Raw genomic sequence first — 26832 nt, forward strand, 5'->3', positions numbered from 1 at the left:
TATAAAAGAGAAAGCCCATAGTTTCTGTTATTCCCATGCTCGCGGCAATTATTTCGTTAAATTATGTCTATAATATATAGTTTTCTCTGTTATCTTTGTTTTGTTAACCAAGGTCCCTTATATCAACCCCGCTCTAATTTTAATTAAAATCTTATTTTATAAGGTCCCCACTTAATATACATAATTGTTTAGTTTGAGTCTAGCTTAATTGATGACTAAGTTAACGACATTATGTAGTGGATTAAAGGAACAAAGCATAAGGGATTGATAATAAAAACAATTTAAAACTGTTATTCGTAGATCAAAATTAGTTATTAAAATCAGTAAATAATGTATTTGTGTATAAATACATATATGATTTAATGTATTTTTAATCTGTACTTATATTACAACATATATTTTATGCTAGTAGTTAATTTTGGTGGCTAATTTTAGTATACACGTAGCATAGTCGGAAAATAAATAGATCAATGAAGTTTTTTATTTAGTGAGAAAAAAGACACGCATGCACGCACCATGTACCTTAGCATATTGCATGGATCATGTGTCATGCTCATATGCTTAGGGGAGAAGCATGCATTCAGTTTTAATTAGTTAGTGCATTTAATTAATGTATGTTAATAACATTACAAACATATGAAAGTAATAACTGAAGTCATGAGGTTTCATCTTCTCCGAAAGTAACTTTAGTTAGTTGCTAGTAAATCACCAAATCAGTATGATTTGATGACTATGCAAAAGTCAAAAGGAGAATGTTCGTTTTCTCGTTATAGATTGGACCCAAGCTCTATCCATCTAATTAAAAGGTGACCAATCAAACCCCAAAAAGATTGTGATCTACATTCCAAATCTAATAAATGATTATTAATATTATTATTATAACTTTTCAGTAAGTAGTACATCTATCCAATCCCTTTTCACACAAGATAAAGTAGTCCAAGTAATTTAACTACGAATCCAGATATTACAAGGGAAAAATTTCCTAATTAAATGGCTGTTATATATGATGATAATACGAGTTTGTAAGGAATTGAAAAAAAAAAAAAACTTCGTAGAGTTATTGCTACAATGTAGTTAATTAACTAATGACAACGGAAATTGTGAATAATGTGAATAATACACTATATTTTTTTAATTAATTCAAAATTTGAATTTTAAAATTAAAATTAATTTGAAAAAACGTTGTTTTCTTATATTTTTCATTGCCTATATATATATATATATATATATGAGAATTCAAATAAAATTAACAAATTAAAAAAGAAGCGTCGAGAAAAATGGCTTCTAAAGATGCGGCTAGGAGTTCTCTTTGTTTGAACGTGTTGAACGATGAAAAAGCCTTTTGATATGACCATAGACCATAGTGTTAAACGTTGAAAATGGATAAACATTGATAACACATCCATCTAAGGGTTTCTAGCAAGACGATAAGCTTAGTTAAAAGCTTTGGTCATTACTTACAAGGTTTTCCGACACTACAATAGCTAGATCTTTAATTTTCAAAGGAAAGGTCCAAGAGACACATGAGATTTGATTTGGTTAATTAATATATATCTTTATGTTACATGTTCATAGGTCTAACACTTAGCAGGGATGTTATCAAAGATTTCACTTCTTAAAATTTCAGACTAATGGATATCATTTTACATCTTATGCCATAGTTTAAAACACTTTAGATATTATCCTTTAGCATACTAAGAACTTACAATAACAAAGATCTTTGAAATTCTTCTGTTGACTTAGTCACATTAATTAGTAAAAGCCATTAATTTCCCATGCCACTTTATCAATACACAAATAGGTTTATTTTTCCAAATAACATTACCTTGATCTTAATTACTAACAATGCTATTAATGTATCTGTTTCAATTTATTTTTCTTACTATACTCAAAGGGTACTTAGGTAGCTTCAGTTTAGTGGAATTATTTTATTCAATTGTTGCATTGTAAATACAACTAGCTATTGATGATGTGGTCCTATCCTATATTTCTACGAGTGGCAACTGGAATTATGATAAAAATTATCGATGCTAAAGTAAGTACTTATATATACAACTATTGTCTTAATCGAATTACTGTTGTGTATATATATATATATATAGTCTTATTAGTGGCACTAAATGTCCTTTAATCTTGTGACGCAAGTGCATACTGATATTAAATTGAAGAGGAAAGTAATAAGGCACATTCACACAATCATGCACGTAACTAGCTAGTCTCTTTTACACCTAAAGCAAAGAACAGAAGTAAATATAACTTTCCACGTCTTAACTTTTTGTGAATCTTTATCTGAAATATGAAATCTCTTGTTCTTTTATTACTTTCCGTCTAAACTTACCAGTGTTAAACTTTTTGTCAATCAGATAAGCCTCTCTGTCAATACTTGAAGAGCTAATAATTAATATATAAATATGTAGAAGTTATCAGTTACTGAGTTTGTTTAGTTTCACATTGATCAGGCTTCGTTCATTTTTGAAGATTTGAATGTGATGTAATGTTCAATTCACTCATTAAAGTACTTTCACGTGTCTCTGGTCTAAAGTTATTAAAAGGAAAAATGCTTCCATATGTTTGGTTTGTATAAGGAGTTTGACACACTACACTTTAACATCTATTATTATTAGATAAAACATGAATTTCACGAGATAATTTAATATTATATTTAAAAATAAAGAGATATGTAATATAATAACTAATAGATAACACAAAGTAAATCCTATAATCTAAATTTCTATATTGTCGAAGAAAGATCATTTATGTCTGAAAATGGGAATAAACTATATTTAATCTTGAACATATATGACATTGATAGCATCCCGTGATCCCTACAGCATTATTTTTCTTTTTCTTCTTCATGGGCAATGGGGTCATACATTGAAAGTTAAGATTCCAATCATATTCGAATCAAATCATAGATATAAAGTAATTATTTAGTAGCGTACTCATTTTCAATTCAGATTACCAACTTGCAATTAGTTAAAATAATAAGTATTTCAGTCTCTTAACCGAAAGTCTCAAATTTAAGTTTTAGGATCAAATCTGTTTTAAGAATACGGCAATAATGCAACATCTAAATGACTAACATTGATGATTCAAGATATATAAAGTGCCATCTATTTCACTGTAAACAAAGATTCTACAATATTAAGCAGACAACGAAACATGAAACTATCTAAATGAATAAAAAGACTAATCAGTTGCAACATCATCATCACAAGTTCCAGATCTTTATCCCCACTACGCTAAAGTACTCTGATAAAAACAAGACAAAAAAATGTTGTCCTGCCATAACCCAATATTACAATTCAATTGGCCCTTCTGGCTTTGTCATCCACAGACCGGAATCATTCTTCTGCAGGGGGTGACTGACTGCATTATCACAAATAGGAAAAAGTGCAAAACAATTTCAGACAAGTATCATAAAAAGGAGACACAAAAATGGGTAAAAACAAATACAAATTATGGAAACCTGTGATATGCTTCATGCATGGGACTTTCAGGACCACTATAGTTGGGGCTATCCCTTGGTTCAAGCCCCGTGTTTGGGCTTCCTTTATAACCATTGTAAGGGCTAGGGTTCCCTTTTCCATCGGGACTATCCCTGGTCTCGTGGCCATTTACAGGGCTAGCCTTCTGAGTATCATAAGGACTTTGACTAGGACCACGGCCATTTTGGGGGCTTGTCTCCCTTCCATCAGGACTATGGGAAGGAGAGATTCCATGGTCAGCTCTCCCACGCTCTTTGTGGTAAGGGCTTCGGCTAGACCCACGGGAAGGATCAGGGCCATCCCTCTGTCTTCCATATGGACTAGCGCTTCTACGCCCATAAACAGGACTAACTTGCTGCTCTCTTCGAAGGGGACTATGGCTACGACTACGGCTGCGGCCTCGGCCATAGTCAGGACTGCCCCTTTCCCTCTTATATGGACTAGGCCCACGGCCATAATCAGGGCTACCCCTTTCTCTGCGATATGGACTGGGTGACCGCCTTCCATCACGGCTCCTGTCACGCTGACGATCATGACCTCTCCCAGGACTATGTCCACCTCGCCTGTCATCATCATCTTTAACAGCAAACTCAACTGAAATAACCCGATCCAATAACTTGCTGCACATTAAAATTTGAAAAAAGTAAATAAAAAAATTGAATGTTATAAGTCCAACCATAAGCTAACTACCAGAGTATACTGGGAAGATGAAATTAGTAAGAATTAAAGGGCACCCATAATTGCAACAGAACGGTGAGCAAGAAAAAGCCAACCCCACAGAACCTCTTAATAATGGTCAGTACTTATTAAAGGCCAAGGAAAAATTTCAGATGTCAAAAATATCTTTGATCAATATAAAGATGCTTGAAATTTCCAATCATAAAATATTTTTAAATACATCAAATTACCTCATATTTGTAGCTTCCAGTGCTCTGCTAGCATCATCCTCTGATTCATACTGAACAAAAGCAAAATTCCTTCTGATCCTCACACTGGTTATCTTACCATATGGCTCAAAGTGCCGCTCCAAGTCCCTTGTTCTGGTATGGTATGTATCAAAATTAATAACAAATAAGGTCTTTGATGGCCTCCCATTAGCTGATCTTCTTGAACTAGCAGGTCTTCTAACGCCACGCTCATGCTGTATAACACAGTATGTTCAATGTTGATGAAAACATAAATGGCAACAAAATGATAAACAAGTACTCTCATCAACAACCATAAATAATGTCTCACCTTTGTCCATTCAACACGAAGCCTGCGCCCCTTCCGACCAAATTCAATACGATCGAGGGCACGAATTGCAGCCTCAGCATCTCTGTCATCTTCCATATAAATAAAAGCAAATCCTACAAACCAAGCAAAGTATGCTAAATTAAGCATTGAATACTAACAAAAAGATGAGACAACTTGATCAATGGGCCCAGTCCACAAACACTTCAATTTGTATCCAACAACTGGCCCTTCAGCTATAGACAAACCATCACCAACACAAAGAACTCGTAAATTAAAAAATTTTGGTAAACCTCCTTACTTCTATAAACTAATTTGACCAATAGAAGTAGTAACAGACCTTGAGTATTAAACAAATTGGTGTCAAGAACAAGAATCCAAAAGAGTAGGAGTCATGGTGGGTCAATGGAAAGTGAGTGCCCTCTCCATCTATTCTGCTGCCTCTGCTGTGAGGTTGGCAAATATGTCAACCTCAAAAGATGTCTGAGATTGAAGGCTGGGCAAAAGGCACGAAAAGTGAAGGGCATATGTGACTGAGGAATACGTGGAACGGTTGTGCCATTGCAGATCAAATTGAATGATTCTTCAATTAAAGAAGAATGTGCGTCTCAGGCAGGAATGGATTTCTGAAAATCCCATCCATTAGCTTGGGAGTAAATGGATATGCCAAAATATTCCTGCGTCAAAGAAAATGTTGAGTATGGGGGCCGATGCTTCAAAAAAGATTATTTTTTTACTTTTAAAAAATATCTTGAACCCCCCACAAATGCTCAACAAGGTGCTGGTCCAACTCTTGAAACTGAATCACCAAGCTGGCTGCTGAACCACATTATGATGCCGAATATCAGATAAGGCTGCAATCGCTCCTCCCCGCTGGTGGATGTCTTACAGGTCTAAGCAAATATGTGAGGTGTGAATTTTTTTTTTTCTTATTCTCACCTACAAACTTGTGTTCCAGATGATGAAACGGCACAGGTACTTTTATTATTAGGTGTTTTCAGTTCCCAAGTCAAACGCTTATATTATAAACTAACCAATTTATTATTATGAAAACCGAATCTTATAATTCAGAGAGTTCTCCCATGAGACCCTGTCCCACCATAATTTATCCTGAAATCCCCTGGAGCATAGATGATAATAAGTAATTTCTTGTTTGTTTCTGAATTTAGTTGTATGGATATTAATTTACTATAATTCTAAGTACCGATAATATCGGTCTCTCCTTAACAATTAGTCAATTAGATTGAACCAACCGAATGGCAATAAACCCAAATCAAATGAATATTAACCATAATAAACCTGCTGTCTCAAAGATTAAGGAGGCTGTTCAGTTTAAGGATAGAGCATTTCTCGGATCTTAAAAAGTATGATATTCCACAAGTAAACTTCTGAAGTAGTGTAAAATCCAACAGATCAAACATCCGAGTTCAACCTCAAGTACCCAGTTCATCAAAATCTCCTATCCAATACACTAACACAGAGAGCCAGCTTACAGTGAACAGAAGAAACTTGGGAGGTAAAGCAAGGAAAACAAAAACGAAAGCACTTACCAGACTTCATATCCACCCTATCAACCTTCCCATATCGCTTAAAAAGCCGCTCCAGCTCAGACTGCCGGGCATCATATTCAAAATTTCCACAGAAGATAGGCCTCATTTTTCCTACAAGATGTATGATGCAACGTTTAGTGCCGACGAGGCTGAAGCATGGATAAGCATAACTGGATAACTGTCAAATTAGATCGATTCCATAATCAAACTAACAATAATACTGCTATCCTATACCATCCCTGAAAAGATTATAGATAACGTCTGGATAGAAACTAGTATAACCAATCTGTAAAAAGACATTGCACAACCAAGATAAAAATCTAAAAATAAATATCAAGCCTCACATGCAAATTTTCATAATCAGAAAATGACATTCCCATTATACACTTTCAGATTATTTCGAATTCTCTCAACATTCAACAAATTCTCACATTCTCGTTTGTAAGACAGCTATATAATCTAGCACATTCAGCTAGCCACATAAATCAATTAAAATTAATGTTCAACAATAAAAGGGGTAGAGCATAATTCAAAGAAATAGATTAAAAAACGCACCTTGTAGCAGAGGTCAAGTAAGAGAGCTGTCAGATCTACAATAGACAGCAGCAAGAATCAGAAACTCGAATCCAACGCCTGCAGATTCCAGATCTCGGATTTTCCTGTAAATTAGATAGAATCCACGAAATAAAAGAGAAAAAAACAAATTTGAGTGGAAATTCGAAGCGAAGAAACGAGATTAGATGGTGGGAAAGGAAGGAGCGAGGGATTATTACCTTGGCTAACAGGCGAGAGAGAGAGAGAGAGGAGGAACCCTAAAGTGCAGAGAGAGATATTTTGGGTAGTAGTTGGTTGTGTTGACCAGACAAAGATGCGGATCTGAGAAAGTGTCCATCTTATATACAAATACAACCTTCTTCAGTTTGTTCCCTTTTTTTTGTTTTGCATAAATGCCCCTCTTCTTGTCCATTTAGACTGTTGAAAAATTACTTCTTTTACTTAACCCATTGAAAATAGTTTTATTTCGAAAGTTATCTGAACAAATACGTGATAATTACTTTTTTATATACATAATATTTTATTATTATTTAAAATTCAAGAAAAAAAATGATAATAAAATATGCAAAAAAATGTTTCGTATGTTAAATTAAATAAATATATAACTAGATTTATTATTATACAATAATAAAAAAAATAATAGACCCTCGAATTTTACAAACGGTATCCGAAATAATTGCCTACTTTGCCATTTCTGTTCTTCTTTTCTAGTTTTTCTCCTAATCCAACCCATTATTTGCCCTAATGTTCTATTTAAGTTTGGCCATTTTCAAGCAGCTTTTTATCTATAATGCTGCATTTGATTTTGAAAACAATATAAGATAAGAAATTAAAAATAAGACAAATGATAAAAACACACAAATTAGTGTTATAGTTTATTTAATAACAAATTAAAACAAATGATAAAAATTTAATTTATTTTTATTTTTTATTTCATTCAAAAAATTTTAAAAAATATATAATAATAAAAAATTAATAAGAATAATAAAATAAAAATAAATTGTGTTTCTTATTAGTGTTTTTATGACTTTTTTGTCGACACAAAATATACTAATTTAGTGTTGAGAAAGTCTCGGAGGCCAGTGATATTTTAAAAGAGCAATGCTAGGGGCCAGCAACAAAATTGCTGGTCCCCTAAACTTTTCCATTTTAAAAAGTTTGCCAATATTTAACCGTCAAAAGAAAACTGAATGATCCCATATTATTGGATTTAATCTCACACCATTAAAAATATTATTGATGACCAATTGATGGTTACAAAATACAAAAGTTGCTAGACACAAGAAGAGTGCTAGAGGCTAATAAATTTTGTGATTTTTAGCCATCAATTAATCATAATTGATGTTTTTAATGGTGTGAGATTTCATCCAATGGTGTGAAATTATTCACTTTTTTTTTATGATTAAGTGCTAACCAAATTTTAATAAAAATGCTGTCCCTGAAATTTCTCCTAAGCACAATATTTCTATTCATATCTCGTCCATCAAATATAATTTTATATTTTTATGTCCTATCTAAATATCTCATACTTATATAAACAAACGCAGACTAACATCCCGGAGCACTTTTGCTGCATAGATTGCATCGGATATTCAGTGTACACGAGTAAATCTTTGGGAGGAAAATAAGGATAGAAAATGCAATCTGTAGGGCACTTTCATCTCTAATTCTTACAAGCTGCACACCCCCTGACTTCAAATCAAATCCAGTCTGAATCTTAGAACAGAAATTCCAATTCTTTCACGTATTTGTATTGAGATGTCACCACCAGCAAAATTAATTTGTACAGGCTATTATTCCAATCAGGAATGGAATTAGTTCCATTTTAGTAAACATGTTTATTTTTTAGGAACGATACATTATTCAAATTGAATCATCGTTTTTTTTCCTTTATATTGCAGCTGAAGCACTGGTTGTTGGTTTTGAACCATCATAGCTAGGATCAAACTTAAAAGCTGCACTGGTGGTTCAACTGACCAAGAGTTTTAAAATCTCAGCTAGTCCTCACATCTTTGTAAAGCTAGTTAGGCTTATAATTGAAGCACATGAATTGGATTAGTCCAACATGGCATGAGAAGTTCTATTTAAAAGTTTCATGTATATACATTTGAACAGTTCATATACACATATATGTGATAGGATTTGTGACAAAAAATGTAAGACAAAATAGAATTGTGTTTTTATGTTGTGTGATATATGAATTGATATAAGGCCCATAAGAGAAGACCAATGGCTGTGTCCCTGATTAAACCCTTAACAAGGTCAAGAATCCATTGATAATTGGAATCTCTTGTGCCAACAAGATCTCGAAACCTCAAGTTGCCTGTATCAGATAAGAGTGCGTATATTACACCATTCATGTGCCCTTTTCCAATAACACCCACCACGCTTTTACAATTGTTCACAGCTTTGCTTCGCTTCAATGACCATGCAATATACTACAAACGCCAAAAACCATCAACATCTATATATATACTCATTAGTATTTGTTCACAAATCCAAAGGAATAGAGAATCTTACAACATCTCTTTCATGTATGAGAGGCGGCAATAGTGATGGGTATGCAAAACCTAGTTGCTCATAAAGTTGAAATGTACCATCATCTGAACTTGCTTCCTGCGTGCAACTCTCACAGTTAGTCTTTTGTGAATATTAATTAATAATATATGATGGTTTAGATAAGGAACCTGAAGCTTATTTGCAGAAATGTCAGAAGTAGAAGAAGCTATCCCACCAATAACCGAGGTGACTAAACTTAGTTTCTGACTCCATTTTAAAGCCTTCCATGCTCTCTGTAGCTGCATACATAGTAAGTAATTATTATATATCATATTCTATATTGTTGCCTTTATATATGTACGTACTGTTATTTCAATGGGACGATCTCCCAAAACAATCTGTGCACCAACTTGCTCAGAAGCTTTTCGAGCAGCACGGAACTGCATCGGATATGTAGTATTCTAATTAATAAGAAATATATATAAAGAAAAAAAAAGAGGAGATTATACTATAAAGAAGAGCGTTAAAGTTAAAACACCTCGTCACCAAAAGGGCGGTTAATATCTGAAGAGATCTTGGATGAGAAAGCAGCCAGAAGCAATCTCAATGCCAAAGCAGTTTGACCACCTGATCACAACATTTATCACATAAATAAAATAAAACGATAATATTAAGGAGAAAAAAGAAAAAAAACAGATAGAACTTAGCCTTATTTAGCATTCATTAATTGTCGTAACAATTAATAAATGCTAAACAAGATAAATTGCTGTTTTTGATTAATTTTCTTTTGATTACCAAACATTTCCGAAAATAAAATTATTGTATAATATACGTTATTATTACTTATTACCCAAGTTTATGCTGCGACCAACAGCTCCAAAGAAGCCAGTGCCACTCAAAGAGAACATGTTTGATCTGAACTTGCCTACTTCATCAACGTCATCATCATTGCCAGATGCATACATGATCCCAGCTCTGGAAATTAAATCTGCAACAACTGAGATTAAGATGTGGATTCAAGATAAACAATGAAATGTTGTTCTTGTCTCATAAATTTATTACTTCAACACATAAATCTCATTTCAGATGTGGACTCAAAGAAGCAGCGTTAGAATAAAAGAAGAATGAACGCTTGCCTGCTTCTACAGAGTTCTACAACCACATTATCTGGTCTGAGACACCGCACCACGCGCTCTACCTCCACGGCGGACCTCTGCGAAACATGGTTGGTTCCGACCAGCCAAATCTCCTCGGGTTCCACGAACTCAGTCCTCCAAGAAGGGACAGGGCCAAACCTCTTCTTCTGCACCAAAACCAAGCTCCCATTCTCAGCCAAGTCAAGCAACTCAGGGTGCCATTCAGCTATGGCTGCTTTCGACTCTTGACCAATCTCTTCCCTGTAATCGAAACTGGCAGGCGGGGCTTTGATCGAAACCTTGCTCAATGCTCTGATTTGAGGTTTTCTTGAGAAGAGTACTGCAGGGAAGCTTGATTTCATAATAATGGAGTCCATAGAATAATATGGTACACACAAATTAAAGGGATGATAGTGTATATATATCAAACACAAATGTAACAAACAAACGTCCTACACCTGTACACCACACATTGTTTTTAGGTGGATACTACAATGAAGATGGCATAATTGTCTTCATATGAGTATATTTCTTTTTGACCTTTGGATGATGGATTGTATGGTTAGATTTTGATATTTATAAAAGTGTTGTTTTTGTTTAAAGTGTGGCTAAATAAATAAACCACACTTTTAACCAAAGCATCTTCATGAGAAGATATTTTTGCCATCTTCATTGTAGTATCCACCTTGTTTTTATTCTTTTAATTTGTGGACTATCGTTATCTCCAAAGTGGATGCTTTTGCCTTTCAAATGAGATTGTACACTAAAATCAACAATTAAAATCCTTTATCAATATAAAATACATGTTGTATGAAAAAATAGTATTTGAAAGGAAATATATTCTTTCCATTTTTTTATTTATTGGAGAAAATAAATTGTGATCTCTCACCTTTAATTCTATAAGTAGGACTAGAAATTAATAAGAGAGAGAACAATAAATAGTGAAATCAAATACTAGACACTATCCAATTTTTTTTTCATTGGAGAGCATCCACTCCCCAAACCATATGAGATGAACGATGTAAAAATATTATTATATATTTACTCATCAACAAATTAAATGTTAGGTGACCAATAAAATGATTTAATACATAAAAATAAATATTAAACATTAAATTCTAATTTTAAATTTTAATAATATAAAAATAAAGCATTGAGTTGAAATATTACCCAACATTAATAAAAAAATTAGTCTCCTAACATTTTTTTCAGTTATTTGTTCCGTTTTTTAATTTTCATATGAGAGTATAGTATGTATTGGATCTTGTTATGAAAAAAGGGAGTGCTTTACCTCAACGTGGTGTCAGGTATACCACAAATCGAACTCTGCGACTTGTAAGATGCAATTCGGACTGTCCGAGTTGTAACAAAGAAGACGGACCCTCCGATTTGTGCTTTCCTTGCCACTTGTCGCGTTCATCTGGCTCCTCCCAATGGTGCCCTACCCAGCATTAAGCCTCCACATTCATCATCGGTTTTTACTTTACTCTTTTCATCAAACAACACCCACACATTACTAGTTCGTCTTCTTCCTTTCTCCTCCCTCCAAGCTTGCATCTTGATAGGAACTGAAGATGTCAAAGAAAAAAAATAATACACTTTCAAAAATATTCTATCATTTATTTTTTTTATTTTACTAAATAATAACAGAAACCACACTAATAAATTTTTGGGTTACATACCATAAAGAAAAAAATACAAATGCAGAGAGTCAAAAGAAGAAGAACAAGCTTAAAGAAGAACACGAAATCTGAGACTAATTGCACACTTTTATATTTTCAATAACTTTAAATCGGACCACCGTTTATCATTGACAAATTCAAATTAATATTAAAAAAAGGCAATCGGACCCTACAATTTTATTTTCAGCTTCATAAAATAATATATATACAAAACGCACTGTTTGTTTTGCATTATTAAAATTCAAACTCCAGCTATTAACAAGTCGTACCTTCCGATTTTTTTGTTTATTTTTTTAACAAAAAATTCAAAATCTCCAATTTCGTTCACCTGAAAATAATATAAAACTTTTCCACCTTCTCGTCTATCACTTCCTATTTTCATATCCAGAAAAAGCACAGTAACGGATTCCGTACCTAAAAAATTGAGCCCATTTGTTCATACTATTAACTAGATGTCACTTAATTAAAGTAACTATACTCTCTGCCAATAAAAAAAATGTAACTATACTCTGTCACATATCTTATGGATCTTATGGATCTTATCTACAAATAATACTCTATTTACAAATTCATATAAATAAAAAAATTACGTGTAGAATTGAATAACATTATCAAATTAAAAATAGGAATAATAATGTCATTATCCAAATTAAGATCTAATTTTTAAATCAACATACATAGATAATGAATATCAAGACTTAATTGTTAAACTTTTTGTGAAGAGAATAAGCTTAAGGCTTCAATATATTGAATATATGGAAAGAATTAAAAGCTTTTATTTTCATTCTCCTAACAAATTTCCTAAAATTCATTATTAGCAAATTCTTATTTTATTTTGGAAGAACTATATTACATAAACACACGCACAACTGACAAAAAGCCTGGAAATTTTGAGGGTGTCTTTGAACTCCTCAGTTATCCAAGAAATTGCCCCTTGTTAAAACGTAGATTTTAGTAAGTCAAAATTATTCTTTTCTCAATTGAATTATCTACTCCAATGAAGATTCTAAAAACATTTTCTCCTGATAATCTTTGTTTAAAAAGCGTGACTATTTATTTAGTCACACTTTACATAAAGATAATATTTTTATAACATATAAAAATCAAGCCTTATGATTTATCATCCAATAGTCAAAATAAAATATCTTTACATGATAACAATCATAAAATATTCGTTGGAGTAGCCACCTTAAATTATTGGTAGGTGTCTAATCAACAAAAAAATGAATTCTATCCCAATCAAAGTCATTTTGTACTCAGATCATATGTAACCATTGTAATGATTTTTGAAAAAACTAGTTTAATTTGGAGCATTAAGTAAGGTTTGATCATGAAAGGATAGCTTGACCTAATTTTCTTAGTTGAATAATCTAAGATGCTTCGGACATCTTTAATTAAATGTAGTTAAACTAGCAAATTTTGTTTATGAAGTCGGCAGTGTGTATATATATATATACTCTATTTTAAAATGTTTCCGCCATCTTTAAAAGTGAGTAAACTATATTTTTTATTTTTTATTGTTATATGTATATCCCGATTGAGGTTTGGAAGGGTCTTGGAGGAAAAGGCATCAACTGGTTAACCAAGCTTTTTAATGAGATTTTAAGGTCAAAGAAGATGCTTGATGAGTGGAGAAAGAGCACCTTGGTACCTATCTACAAGAATAAGGGGGATATACAAAGTTGCGGAAATTATAGAGAGATTAAGCTTATGAGTCATACTATGAAGTTATGGGAAAGGGTGATAGAACGGAGGTTGAGAAAAGAGACACAAGTAACAGAGAACCAATTTGGATTTATGCCAGGCAGATCTACCACTGAAACGATATACCTATTAAGAAGGATGATGGAGAGGTATCGTAGTAATAAAAGGGATCTACACATGGTGTTTATTGATTTGGAAAAAGCGTATGATAGGGTACCAAGGGAGGTCTTATGGAAGGTTTTAGAAAAGAGGAGAGTAAGGATCGCATATATTCGGGCAATTAAAGACATGTATGATGGGGCCACAACTAGTGTGAAGACTCAAGGTGGTGTGACAGAGGAATTCCCTATTGGTATAGGATTACACCAGGGATCATCCTTAAGTCCATACCTTTTCACATTAGTCTTAGAAGTACTCACAGAGCACATCCAAGAACCTGTGCCATGGTGCATGCTTTTTGCCGATGATATCGTCCTTATGGGAGAGTCAAGGGAAGACCTAAATAAGAAGTTGGAGTTATGGAGAGAAGCTCTAGAAGTGTATAGTCTGCGCATAAGCCGTAGCAAGACGGAATATATGGAATGTAAGTTCAGTCTGAGAAGGGAAAACTCCAATATAGAGGTGAAAATTGGAGAGAACACCCTACGAAAAGTTAAAAGTTTTAAGTATCTTGGGTGCATCATACAGGATAATGGAGAGATTGAACATGATGTAAATCATAGGATCCAAGCAGGTTGGTCAAAATGGCGGAGTGCATCTGGTTTTATATGCGACAAAAAAATGCATTTAAAACTTAAAGGTAAATTCTATCGCACCGCTATAAGACCGGCTATGCTGTATGGTACGGAGTGTTGGGCGGCTAAAGGGGAGCACGAACATAAGCTGAGTGTGGCAGAGATGAAGATGTTGAGATGGATGAGTGGTCATACGCGATTGGATAAAATAAGGAATGAAGATATAAGGGAGAGAATTGGAGTAGCACCTATTGTAGAAAAGATGGTTGAATCGCGTCTCAGGTGGTTTGGACATGTGAGAAGAAGACCGATAGAACATCCAGTCAGGAGGGTGGATGAGATGGAAGATGGACAAAGGGCGAAAAGCAGAGGAAGATCTAAGAAGACCATCCATGAGGTGGTCAAACGAGATCTACATGTAAACGGTCTCTCTGTAGAAATGATACATGACAGAGCACAATGACGTCGTTTGATTCATGTAGCCGACCCCACTTAGTGGGATAAGGCTTTGTTGTTGTTGTTGTATATGTATACTCGATCTATTTTAAGATGTTTCTACCATCTTTAAAAATGAGTCAACTATATTTTTTGTGTGTTATGTATGTGTGAGAGTTCTTATGAGTTCCATGCTGGGTGGTTCTACACTTTGGTTAAAACCCACCAGTAGCTTAATGATAGTTTAATTGGTGGGTGGTTTTACACTTTGGCTAAAACCAACCAGTAGCTTAATGATAGTTTAATTTGTCCAAGTTAATAATATGATTTGAGTATGCAGTTCTCAGTTTGTAATCTGATATGGGAATGAAGGACAACGCCTACACACACTGTTTTACTATTTATGGCATGATAGCAATATGATGGCTTACCCCTAATTTGATGCTTAATATGTGATATTTTCTACTCTATTTTCAAAGCGTAGAAACCAGAATTTGTTATATTCATATGCTAGTTCTTATGATTAATGTGTTGAAGTAAAATAATGAATAATATTCATTTTGTCTATTTTTCTAGTTACAAGTCCATTTGTGAGTGATTCTACATTAAAAGTGTAATTTTATTGTGTGAATAATTTTAATATGACCTAAAATATGACTAAAAAGAGTAAAATTTCTTCTAGAGGTGTTGGGTTGGATCAAAAGGATGAAATCTAAAAAAATATTTTAAGAGTTGAATTTTTTTTTAATGGGAATTAAATTGGTGAAAGTGGATTGATTGAATTTGAAATATAAAGAATGACATCTAATTGTAAGTAAATCAAAATAGATGTTCATTCACTAATATCACATATCATTAGCACCTTTTAATTCAAACACCTCCTTGTCACAAACACCCGAAATAATATCATAACTAACATAATTCGTGAAAATCAACTTCTTTCTTATTATACCCATTTTTAGTTAAAGAGACTTGAAACGACGAGAACACCCAAAAATACCTTCTCCCAACTGTCCTATTTAATAACAAGCATTTGGATAAATGAGGTAGGTTGAATATCACATTGTAACCATATATACTCCTTTTTTTAAAATGGTTTGAGACCATAAAAAGATCTCAACCCACTCCTCTTAGAAAGATTTTTTCTAAAACTTGAAAACTCATATTCATCTTTTACTCTCCTCTAATTCTTCTCACTATTCTTTATTTTGTTCATCAACTTCAAACAAAAATATTTATAAATTTAGTATTTGGGTATTCCACTAGAACATCTAACATCATCGAATCCTACTTAACTCTTATTCATTTTAAGAGTCCTTTCATCCTCTTGTAACACTAATAAAACTTTTAATACTTATTCTCTACCTCTAATTCTCATCTTTAATTTTTATATTATATTTATTTGCTATTAATAAAAATATATTTTTTACAATTTATTTACTTTTATTTATTTTTATTTTTTTCACTTAATCTATTTTCAGTAAATTATACTCGAATCAATGAGCTAACAAAGAATCAAGTAACTTCATTTTGGTCGAAGGGCTGACTAAATTAGTATATTATGGGCCTTCAAAACAATAATATCTAGGTTTGAATATAGCTTTAGCCAAAAGTGGAAAACAACTCCTATGACTGTATGGTGAGTTACTAAAAAAAAAATTAACTTCCATCGATAATCAGTTATTAGATTATAGTCAAACAAATTCACTTAATTGTCCATTTTTATTTAAATTATTACTCTTTTATTATTTGTCATTTCTTTTTCTTTCTTTTTTTCAATATCAAAATTTTATCTCTTACCACCAACCATCCAACACAATTTTCAATCGTTGTCTAAAGTCACTTATCAATAGAATGAGATAAAGTTTGAACCCAATTCTAACACTATTCGCAAATTATTTTTTTTTATTAAAATTTAACTCTATTTTACTCGCAGGTTGAGAGCAATCCAATCGTAATTTTATCTGCGGATATCCGATTGTACTCGCATATTTTTACAAATACGTAATATTATTATATAGCCTAATAAATAGATCATGATAGCACAACGTCCAAATTTAAACAGAGCACGAAAAGCGCTGAAATCTGAATGGAACATACGAGCAGCCAAACACAGAATACGACAACCAAGCCGGTAGATATCGGAGACGTGAGCGAGTAGAGAATAGGATTCTTCGGAAATTTGGAGGGCTGTGAATCTGTGATCTAAGTGTAGGGGTGTGATATAATGTATTGAGTTTAAAGAACTAATAAAAAATTAATTAATGATGACTAATGATGACTAAACATTATTGTTGGGTTAAAAATCCAATTAAGTGTATGATTAGTTTGCTTAATTGAGCAGGAAATTAATATAAAATAAGCTGGTCCAACAATAAATTTCAGACCCACATACACTGTACACATGGTTCAAGAGAATATTTATTACTTACACCAACAATTTTTCATCGAAACAAAAGCAAACATAAAGCCAAAACAAATAATCAAATTTGGCCCAAAACACAAGTAGATGGCTCAATTGGTGATCCAAATCCATACACTCTAGTTGGTTGGTAACTAAAAAAAAAATACCACTTTCATTTGAATCAAATTACCATACCACCCAATCAAACTCTTTCTTCTCTTTTTTCTCACCCATGTGTAGATAAAAAAAAAAGCAAGAAAGAAAAAATCATATTAGGACTCAAATCAAAGTTAAAAAAAGTAGATTACTAAATTCAAACAAGAAGGAGAAAGTCAATTAATTAGGATTTCAAACAAAGATTACATCCTACAGCTACATCAGAGATAGCTTTTTATCTTTGTGCTTCATTGGAAATTATTAAAGAAAATCCTCTCTTTGCATGTACCGAATTGAAAAGATCAAGGATTTGAAGGTTATAGAGTTTTGCAAGAAATCAATAGTTAGAAATGTTACTTGGAGACAAAGCACATATGAAGGGTTCAAATTCTTGAAGCAAGATAAAAAATGATGAAAGAGAAGTTAGAAGGTATGGATACATGTATGGTTCCATCTATCATTGTTGCTACTCTATTCTGCGCCGCTACTGCTATTGATTTTTGGGGAGAAGAAATCAAATGTGCTGAAGCAAAGTTTTAAACTTTTGAAATTTCACTCCTCTATTAAAGAGGTGAATGGTCAAATATTGATTCAAGAAGTGAGAGCACAAAATTTGGGTTCCTATAACTTATAGAGCTATTCATTCTTATCTTTTATGGTTCTCAATTGAATATTTTGCTTTCTCAGTTTTATCTTTCTTTATTTCAATGAAAAAATATATTACAGTACGAAATGTAATATATCACAAAGTTCTCAATTGTCTCATACTTATTGAAATCAAATGTGTTGAAGCAAAGTTTTAAACTTTTGAAGCTTCACTCCTCTATTAAAGAGGTGAATGGTCAAATATTGATTCAAGAAGTGAGAACACAAAGTTTGGGTTCCTATAACTTATAGAGCTATTCATTCTTATCCTTCATGGTTCTCAATTGAATATTTTGTTTTCTCAGTTTTATCTTTCTTTGTTTCAGTGAAAAAATATATTACAGTACGAAATGTAAGAAAAAGCCATTGACAGAAAAAAGGTAACGAAAGTGAGACTTGGAGAAAAACCAATGTTTAATTTATTTAAAAACTTCTTTATAATTTTTTTGTTTTGTTTTTATGATTTCGAGAAAATTCTCTTACTAAGTTGGTGAACACATAGTGGCTATAAATCTAGGGTGAGGTCCTAATTAAATCTAGCTTGAATAGAAATTGGGTTTGTCCCAGATAGAATTAGGTTGAATCTTAGAAAAAATGGTGAATGTAATCTTGGTCAAAGATAGTAAAAATTTTATCATTATTGTGATGGAAACTGGATATAAATTACATTGTATAAAGTAGGTGAACCAGGATATATGACTGTGTTATTTCTCTCTCTCTATTCTAATTCTAGTTTTCTTATCTAAGAGACAAAATAAAATTGTCTCATACTTATTGTAATCAGTAATACTTCACAGCAACTATCCTTTTTCACAATTCTGTTTTGACTCCTCCATCGATAAGAAATAAAATAAAAATATCTCCTGCAATTCAACTCGTGGTGACTCAACAGAATCGAAAAGATTCATATAATTTAAAAATAACACAAGCAAAGTTAAAAGAGATATAGATTCACCCCTCTTTTTTAAGCCATTGATATCCATTATAATGTATTTATATATCACTAAAATAGAATTAATTTTTATATAAATAACAATGTTAAATTATTAATTGATTATCTTGGCTTAATAATAAAGACTTTTTGCACTATGTTAGAGGTATTTTATCAACACTCACTTATAACATACTTTTAAAACGGTAAAAATTTAAGTACAGAAAATTAATTGCCCTTGAATTTTCATCTTTTATAATATACATATATAAAGTGAGAGTTGGTCGAATAGAATTGAGACACTAATCACACCCTACCTGATCCGCGCTCAAATCCGCTCCACCCTCAAGTATACCCGCATCGGATCGGGTTGACAACCCTACCCGATCGATTTGAGGCGGATCAAATACCGCGGATAAAATATATGCTGCCATTCCTACTTGCCACTACCTCCGGTTATCTAAGTCTTAAATTTTAAAATTTAAATTTTAAATTTTAAATATTAAATCTTAAATTGTAATTAAATCCTAAATTGATTTGATTTATTTTATCGTAATATGTTCTTTTTACTTAAATTTTGGATTGTTTTTACTTTTTTTTTTCTTTAAGGTGGTTATTTTTTTTATTATTAGTTGATTTTCAAATTAATTGACGGAAATAATGCTAAATCTCGACATTATTCTTTGAATTATTAACATGATTTAAATGTGTAATACGATTCACAATTTTTTAAGGATGTTAATGACTTTCTAAAGACGTTGAAATACTAGCATTTCTCTAAATACATATAGGGAGCTAGCATGATTAATAAATACAAAGCTAATTAAGAAGTGCTAAACCATTTGAGCTAGTTATTCAATTCTGTATATTTTATAGGTAAATTAAATGCTTGTGTCAAATATGAGATCATATCAGATACGACTCTAATAATTATAAAAAATGAAAATTTATTAAGTACTTCAAAAAATAAGAAAAAAATCCACGTTTTATTTTATTCAATAATACATTATTAATTTTGAAAAAACTGAAGAAATTGGTTAAAAGAACATAAATTTATTTCTAACTACCAAATAATTAATTAAAATGACTCACATAGTATATCGCAAAAATGAAACATGAATAAGATGAAATAAAAATTGCCATTTAGTTTCAGAAGACTTGATAAATTCTCAAAAGGGATGGTATATATATGAGAAGTAGTGCTTGCCTGGTTATTCTGCAGAGCTCTTCTCTACATGCATTCTCCGCATCATGCAGCAGCTGACCCTTGAGATCTCTAGATCGAAATCGGAGGTGAGGTTTGGTGGAAATCCGCTAGGGTCTGAGAGGTGAGAGAGAGAGAGAGAAAGAGAGAATAACGGGTTATGGCTTCTGAGCTGTGAATCATAAAAAGGAAGATAGACAGTAACTTTAATTATGTTATTGCTAAATAATTTCTTAAAATTAAGAATTCAATCTTTTGTACAGTGTGTTAAAAAAATATTTATTCAATTTTTATAATAAACTTAAATACAAAAATTAATTAATAATATTAAGTGAATCAATTATTTTTATAATTAAATCTAATAAAATATTTTTAAAAGTTTTTCCTTTTTTTGATATTATTCAAGTGTTCAACTTTAATTTTAATATTTTTTCACCACATTTTAAATGAGTTAAATTTAATTGCTAAAAACACCTGTACACGTACATCGTCGAGATAATATCTCTCTCCCCGATAGTCTCACAGTATATCAATATATCATCATAGCATAAGTTCTTTTTATTAAAAATATCTGCACACGCTTATACTTCAATAATCTATTTAATTTACATTATCTCTCCTTTTGTGAAGTATTTTTTTTATCATAACATATGTATTAATTATTTACAAATTTTGTTAATATAATAGTTATTTTTTAAAAAATATATTCTCCGTACAATTTAAAATCTAATAAATAGTAAAAATATCTTAATCAATAAAGATACTCTACCGATATACTTCAAAGTGTGGTTAATAAAGAAGGATCTAATTATCTTATGGTTTTAAAGTATAATAATAAAATTGTTTTATTTTAATGTATTTAATATATTTTAAAATATAAAAATATATATTTTTTTTAATGTATCTTAATACATATATATGTTTCTAAAACTAATGTTAATAAGACTCAGACCAGAAAGCCTAATGGATAAGATAAAGGCATGCATCGGAACTATAAATTAGAAAAAGGGTTGGATTTGGATAAGTTTTCCACCTCACCTCAATCACAAAAGTAGAGGGTGTTGGGAATAAGGAGTATGATCACAATTCAATTAATTATGTGTTAAATAATTTGTTATTGTTATTATATTAAAATGTTAATATAATAAGATTCTTAATTAAATTTAGAGATTTATCATTATGATAGTGATTATAATATTGAGAGATAAAACTTTTATAATTTAATCTAAATTGTTCTTAGTCATAAGATTATTAAAAAGGACATTAATAATCCGGAAAAATCAATATATATATAATGGTCTTCGTTGGATAAAGATATAGATCTCATTTATTAAATTATATATATAGATGGTGCATATAGGGATATGACCATTGAACTGGCTCACTCTGAGAATTTCTAATAGTTATAATTACCGCATATTTGTCAATATGATATTCTCAAGATGAACATAGTAATAGAGTTTCCTTTGACCTGATCATAGTAATTAACAATGTATTTATTATACTTTGATTCCGGACACCTAATACCCTAGGGTGCTGGTTGAATGGATATTGGGTATAATTTAAATACTTGTAGAATTAATGATTAGTCATAAAGAATCCGTCAACTCTCGGTAAAGAGTTTGAGCTCTATGATTATAATGACTGAGATGAATAAAACCTTGGCCAAGGAGATTGAATGAATGAAGAAATAAGTTTCTTAAGTCATTCACAGTACATTATAATAATGGTAACAAGTTAGAGTTTGACAATTAAAACATACTCTAAGTGTTAACTAAGAGCTGGAAAGATGGAAGGAATTACTTTGTTTTTCTAAGGTTCTTAGTAAAAATTATATTACTTCATACTATCGGGTCGTTGAGGAGTGTTGCTAGACGCCAACCTTAATTAGTAAATTTAGTATGACTAATTTACTACCCACTTAATATTGAATCTATGGGGTCACACACTAACGAGTGTTCTAATCTTTGCTGTAGAATTATTTAATTATTATTTTGATTTGATCAAATAAATAATTATATTAATTCAGATGGAATATTATTATATTTTTTGCTAGCACCAAAAATATAATAATAATATGATAATTGAGAATATTAAATGAGATTTGAGAATAATTAGTTATTCTATTTCTGAATTTAAATTATAAATTTGGATGAGATCCAAATCGATTATGTTTTAAATTGTTATGATATGACTCATAAAATTTGAATGATTCAGATTTGAAATTTTAAGATATGATTTAAATTTGAATTGAGAATCAAATTTAAAATAAGTAACAAATCTCGTACTATATATATGTACGTCAAGAGTACAGGAAAGTGACGAGAGAATAACAAGAGTTTTATTCCTTTACCTCTACACACATAAACGTATGTGAGCTTAATTCTTGGAGAAGAATTTTATGGCGTGCAAAAAGTTGCAAGAGGTTTCTCAATTTAGATCAGATATCCATTGGTCAAGGAGTTGACAGCAAAGGTTGGTCTCGATGTGGATACGCATAGCGTCTTCGTACCATCGAAGGAGAAAGTGATTTTTACTAAAGTGTCTAAAGATATTTACATTTGATCTACTATCTATATATTGTATATTATTGAAATAAAATTTAAACACAAAATAAATCTTTATGATTACTTTTTTTTCTTTCACTGTGTGTTATGAACACATAATAATCCTACAGAGGGGATAGAAATGGCAAAAATAGTCTGCATGGATTAGTTGCGGTGGAGAATTGAGGTTTATTGTTTTAGAGGTTGGAAAACTTTTAGTGTAATAATTAGTTATTAAATTTTATGATATTTTTTAAAATTATAAAGATGGAATAATTTGTTCATAGTTTTTTTTTACGTATTGTATATTTTAATTAAAATATATAACATGTGAAAATGTATTGTTAATATATAAGAGATGTATTGTTTCGTCTTATAATTTTAAAAATATCATAAAATTCAATAACTATGTATTACCTTAAAAAATTTTATATTAAAAAAAATTAGTAAAAAATTGAAGGAGATTCGTGAAATTTTTACTGAAATAGAGACTTGTTATACAAATAAGAGACGTGAACGGAATAGAAGAGGTATTTATCTTACGGGAATTCACGAAATTTTTGCTAAAGAAAAATTTATTAAAATGTACTTATTTATATATAAAAAATTATAAGTGATCATATTGAATATTTAACATTTGTATTGTATTAGATTATATTAAATTGTGTTATAAAATTTTAGATTGTTTTAATTTGTATTAAATTTTGTTCAAATTTTAAGGAATTATGTTATGGATTTCGTGTTAAAAAGATAACACATATACGAATACTCACAAATATTTGTCATAATACGAAAATAATTAAATAGAGATTTATGACAAAAATAAATAAAAAATACCTTGTATAATGAGTATTCATTTCCATCCTTAGTTAAGTTTAAACGCAAAGAATAAATTTCCTAAATTTAAACACAAACAATAGATTTTCCTAATAAGTTATATTAGCTAGCTAGCTTGAATTCAACCACTATATTTTTAATATATTTTAAAGGGTTAAATATATAAAAAAACATTAATAATTAATATTTTAACATTTTTAACTAATATTTTAAAATAATAAAAATTCACATGTAGTTATTTTTATATAAAATTAATAATTAAAAATTATTAAAAGATAATTTAATTAAATAGATTAAATTTTTTAATAATTTTTAAATATTAACTTTGTATAAGACAATTGTATAAATTTTTTTAAAAATGAATTTTTATTATATTACTTATTTACTTAATATTGTTTTTGCTTTTGTGGCATATATATCTGCATGTATGATGTATCAATGTATCCCCATTATAATAACAGTGTATTCATTTTCAGCATGTGGGTCTACTTTGATTTCTGATGGAATAATTGTCTAAACAGTTTATTTTCTAATATATAATTCTATATTTCTATGTATTTTTATAACTAAAGAAAATAAGAAGCAATAATTATGTTTTAACATTTTATGACGTTATCATTGTATTACCTTTATGTGTACGGAAATTTCAAAAGGAATATTATTTAATCAAGATCTATACAGTTTAATTTTATGGTTATTGTACATAGTGCTGTTTTAAATAATATATCCGACACATATATAGATAGACACCAAAATAAAATTCCGACATATAGATAAATTGAATCGAATTCAAAAGTTTGTTTGCATAACGAAAAATTAGGATGAAAAAAAGGGGTAAAATATTATCAACTTCTCTTATTTGTTTAAATAAAAAACTGAAAGAAAAATTATATATTTTTTATCAATGCTTAATTAATTTTGAATTTAGTCACCAAAAAAAATAATTTTAAATTTTAAATACTAAATTTAAATTTTAAATTTTGATAATATATAAATAATATATGATCCAAAATATTGGCTAATAAATAGAAGTGTTAATTCTCTAATACTTTTCTATAAAGCTAAGATTATTAGAATTAGAATAATATATAAATTTCACATTTTTATTTAGTTTCTGATTACGTTATGTTATGTCAAGAATAGCTGAATAATCTCAAATGTCAAACTTTCTTTCCATTTCTCTCACTTTTTTAGGAAGAATTCTTTTAAAATTTAATGAGTCTCACTAATTTTATATATTTTTTATAGTTCCTTTTTTTATTTTCCCCCCAATCAAACAAAGTATTTCTCTCCTGCTTCTTTTGAATTATTAGTGCGTGATGCAACATATAGAACCAATAACTCTCACATTTTTCCTACGAAATAAGCCAAAGATAATTATATATACGTTTTTAAAAAAGTTAATTAGATGGTAATATTTGTTAATAAGTTATAGCTCAAATGAGATAGTTATTTTGTACTCACTTAAGAGGTTTTGGATTTAAATTTCTTTGTTTTCAGTTTAAAAAAATTAGATTGTAATTGTTAGTCGAAATAATTACTTTCAAAAGATTAAGCTGATTCGAAGAGAAAATGAAGTGTGAGGAAGGAAGTAGAGGCACAGACTCAATTTCAATACCTTAACAAATCGAGCAATTACCCGAGTGAAGAATCGAATAGTTTTCGATTAAAAGTCGGTTATGGAAGTGAGTTATAAATATTAGTGAATCTTAGAAAATCGGGGTTGGAACTTCTTTTTAGAAATACACTCAAGCACATTCATATCCCAGCGAATTCCTGGGTATGCATTCAAGTTCGATTTCTGTAGGGCTCCTTCCATGTCTTTATTTTTCAATTTATGATTTTCAATAAACTTTACCTTTCCTACTCAATTTATCTTTCAAGAAACTTCAATTTTCTTATTTAAATTTACATTTTAGCACTTTTAATTTCTGTGTCTAAAGTCCTTTGATTTAATCGAAGGCATCTTTATCGCTTTCTTTAAAATTCAATGCAAACCATTTCGATTTCAGTTAATTTTACTTTTCGAATCCTTTATTTTACATTTCTTTTAGTCTTTTGCACTTTTTGAACTCATTCCCTATCTTAATGCTCGTCTAATTCGAGAACCTTTGATACACTTATAGAAAATTGGAACCTGCAAAAGAGGAGTTGGTTTCGCTCCCAGACCATTAGAATCGAACCACCATTGATTTGTTAAAAATCGACAAAACAAATTGGCACGCCCAGTGGGATAGTTTTAAACTGAAGTGTGTCAAAAGATTTTTGATGTCATTTGGTGTATATAATTGAGAAGTGGAAGGATTATTCACATGGCTGATGAAGTGTCAAATGTGAAGGTTGGTTTGTCTACCAATGACAGCATACCAATAACTGTGCAATCTTCGGACGTTACTTCACGTTCGGAAGGTTTGGTTGTAAGTGAAAGTACGGTGGTTACTAGCGTACAAACTAAAAATATTGGACGTAATATTCGTCCACGTGGTAACTTACCACCAGTCCAGCCTCCAGTAACCACTGGTTGGCCTCTTTATGGCCTTCCTCCTGGTTATACTCCACCGGTGAGTGGTTTTGTTCCTCCTGTTCGTTTTGGGAGTGTAAATGGAGTTAATAATTCTCAAAACCCACAATAGTATTCCGAATTCTCTTGTGATTATAATGTGGGCTCTACATCGAATGCTTCTAATTCCATGGCGGTATTTTAACAATATGCCCACATCGAATGCTTCTAATTCCATGGCGGTATTTCAACAACATGTAGAGGAAAGTCATCATAATTTAGTTAACTTATTGACTCAACAAATGACTACAATTCTAAATCTTATGATGGTTGATCACAAATCGAAATTCGAACGGCTTGCAAGGTAAGTTGAACGAATTGCTCGAATTGTTGATTATGATGAAGGTGAAAGGCATGATGTCAGGGAAAATACTGACGGATTTGAAAATATATTTCAAAATAAAATAATATTTTAAACAGAGAGAATCCTCAGATAATTCCTCGTGGTCAAAATACAGATGATGTTCTAGCCCGATTACGTGCTAATCATGGTGGTGAACGTTATCAAGTCACAAGAATTGTGGAAGAGGTAC

General features: G+C 30.9%; 2 protein-coding genes across 11 annotated transcripts; both read right to left on the reverse strand.

Annotated features, from left to right (window-relative positions):
• Positions 1–3098: 3098 nt before the first annotated feature.
• LOC112711682 (serine/arginine-rich splicing factor RS41) lies at positions 3099–7972 on the reverse strand. 4 transcript variants are annotated; one of them, XM_072203457.1, is made up of 8 exons: positions 7045–7972; positions 6827–6930; positions 6272–6382; positions 5062–5398; positions 4725–4837; positions 4397–4629; positions 3470–4108; positions 3099–3369 (listed from the first exon to the last, which is right to left on the reverse strand). In XM_072203457.1, exons 5-8 carry the CDS (start codon positions 4818–4820, stop codon positions 3345–3347), a joined length of 993 nt encoding a protein of 330 aa, XP_072059558.1. In that variant the 5' UTR covers positions 4821–4837; positions 5062–5398; positions 6272–6382; positions 6827–6930; positions 7045–7972; the 3' UTR covers positions 3099–3344. The 4 variants fall into 4 exon arrangements, with proteins under 4 accessions (XP_072059558.1, XP_072059559.1, XP_025620172.1 ...); XM_072203458.1 differs by having other exon boundaries at positions 6272–6449; positions 7045–7212; XM_025764387.3 differs by lacking the exon at positions 5062–5398 and having other exon boundaries at positions 7045–7305.
• A 932-nt stretch (positions 7973–8904) lies between these two features.
• On the reverse strand, positions 8905–20555 carry LOC112711683 (uncharacterized). 7 transcript variants are annotated; one of them, XM_025764390.2, is made up of 9 exons: positions 20360–20555; positions 11753–12029; positions 10462–10801; positions 10176–10300; positions 9864–9952; positions 9691–9765; positions 9514–9624; positions 9347–9442; positions 8905–9264 (listed from the first exon to the last, which is right to left on the reverse strand). In XM_025764390.2, exons 4-9 carry the CDS (start codon positions 10288–10290, stop codon positions 9007–9009), a joined length of 744 nt encoding a protein of 247 aa, XP_025620175.1. In that variant the 5' UTR covers positions 10291–10300; positions 10462–10801; positions 11753–12029; positions 20360–20555; the 3' UTR covers positions 8905–9006. The 7 variants fall into 7 exon arrangements, with proteins under 7 accessions (XP_025620175.1, XP_072059555.1, XP_072059556.1 ...); XM_072203454.1 differs by having other exon boundaries at positions 10176–10313; positions 20360–20551; XM_072203455.1 differs by having other exon boundaries at positions 10176–10322; positions 20360–20551.
• Between the last annotated feature and the right edge of the window lie 6277 nt (positions 20556–26832).

The sequence above is a fragment of the Arachis hypogaea genome, chromosome 9 (assembly GCF_003086295.3).
Source record: "Arachis hypogaea cultivar Tifrunner chromosome 9, arahy.Tifrunner.gnm2.J5K5, whole genome shotgun sequence".
NCBI classification, from domain to species: domain Eukaryota; kingdom Viridiplantae; phylum Streptophyta; class Magnoliopsida; order Fabales; family Fabaceae; genus Arachis; species Arachis hypogaea.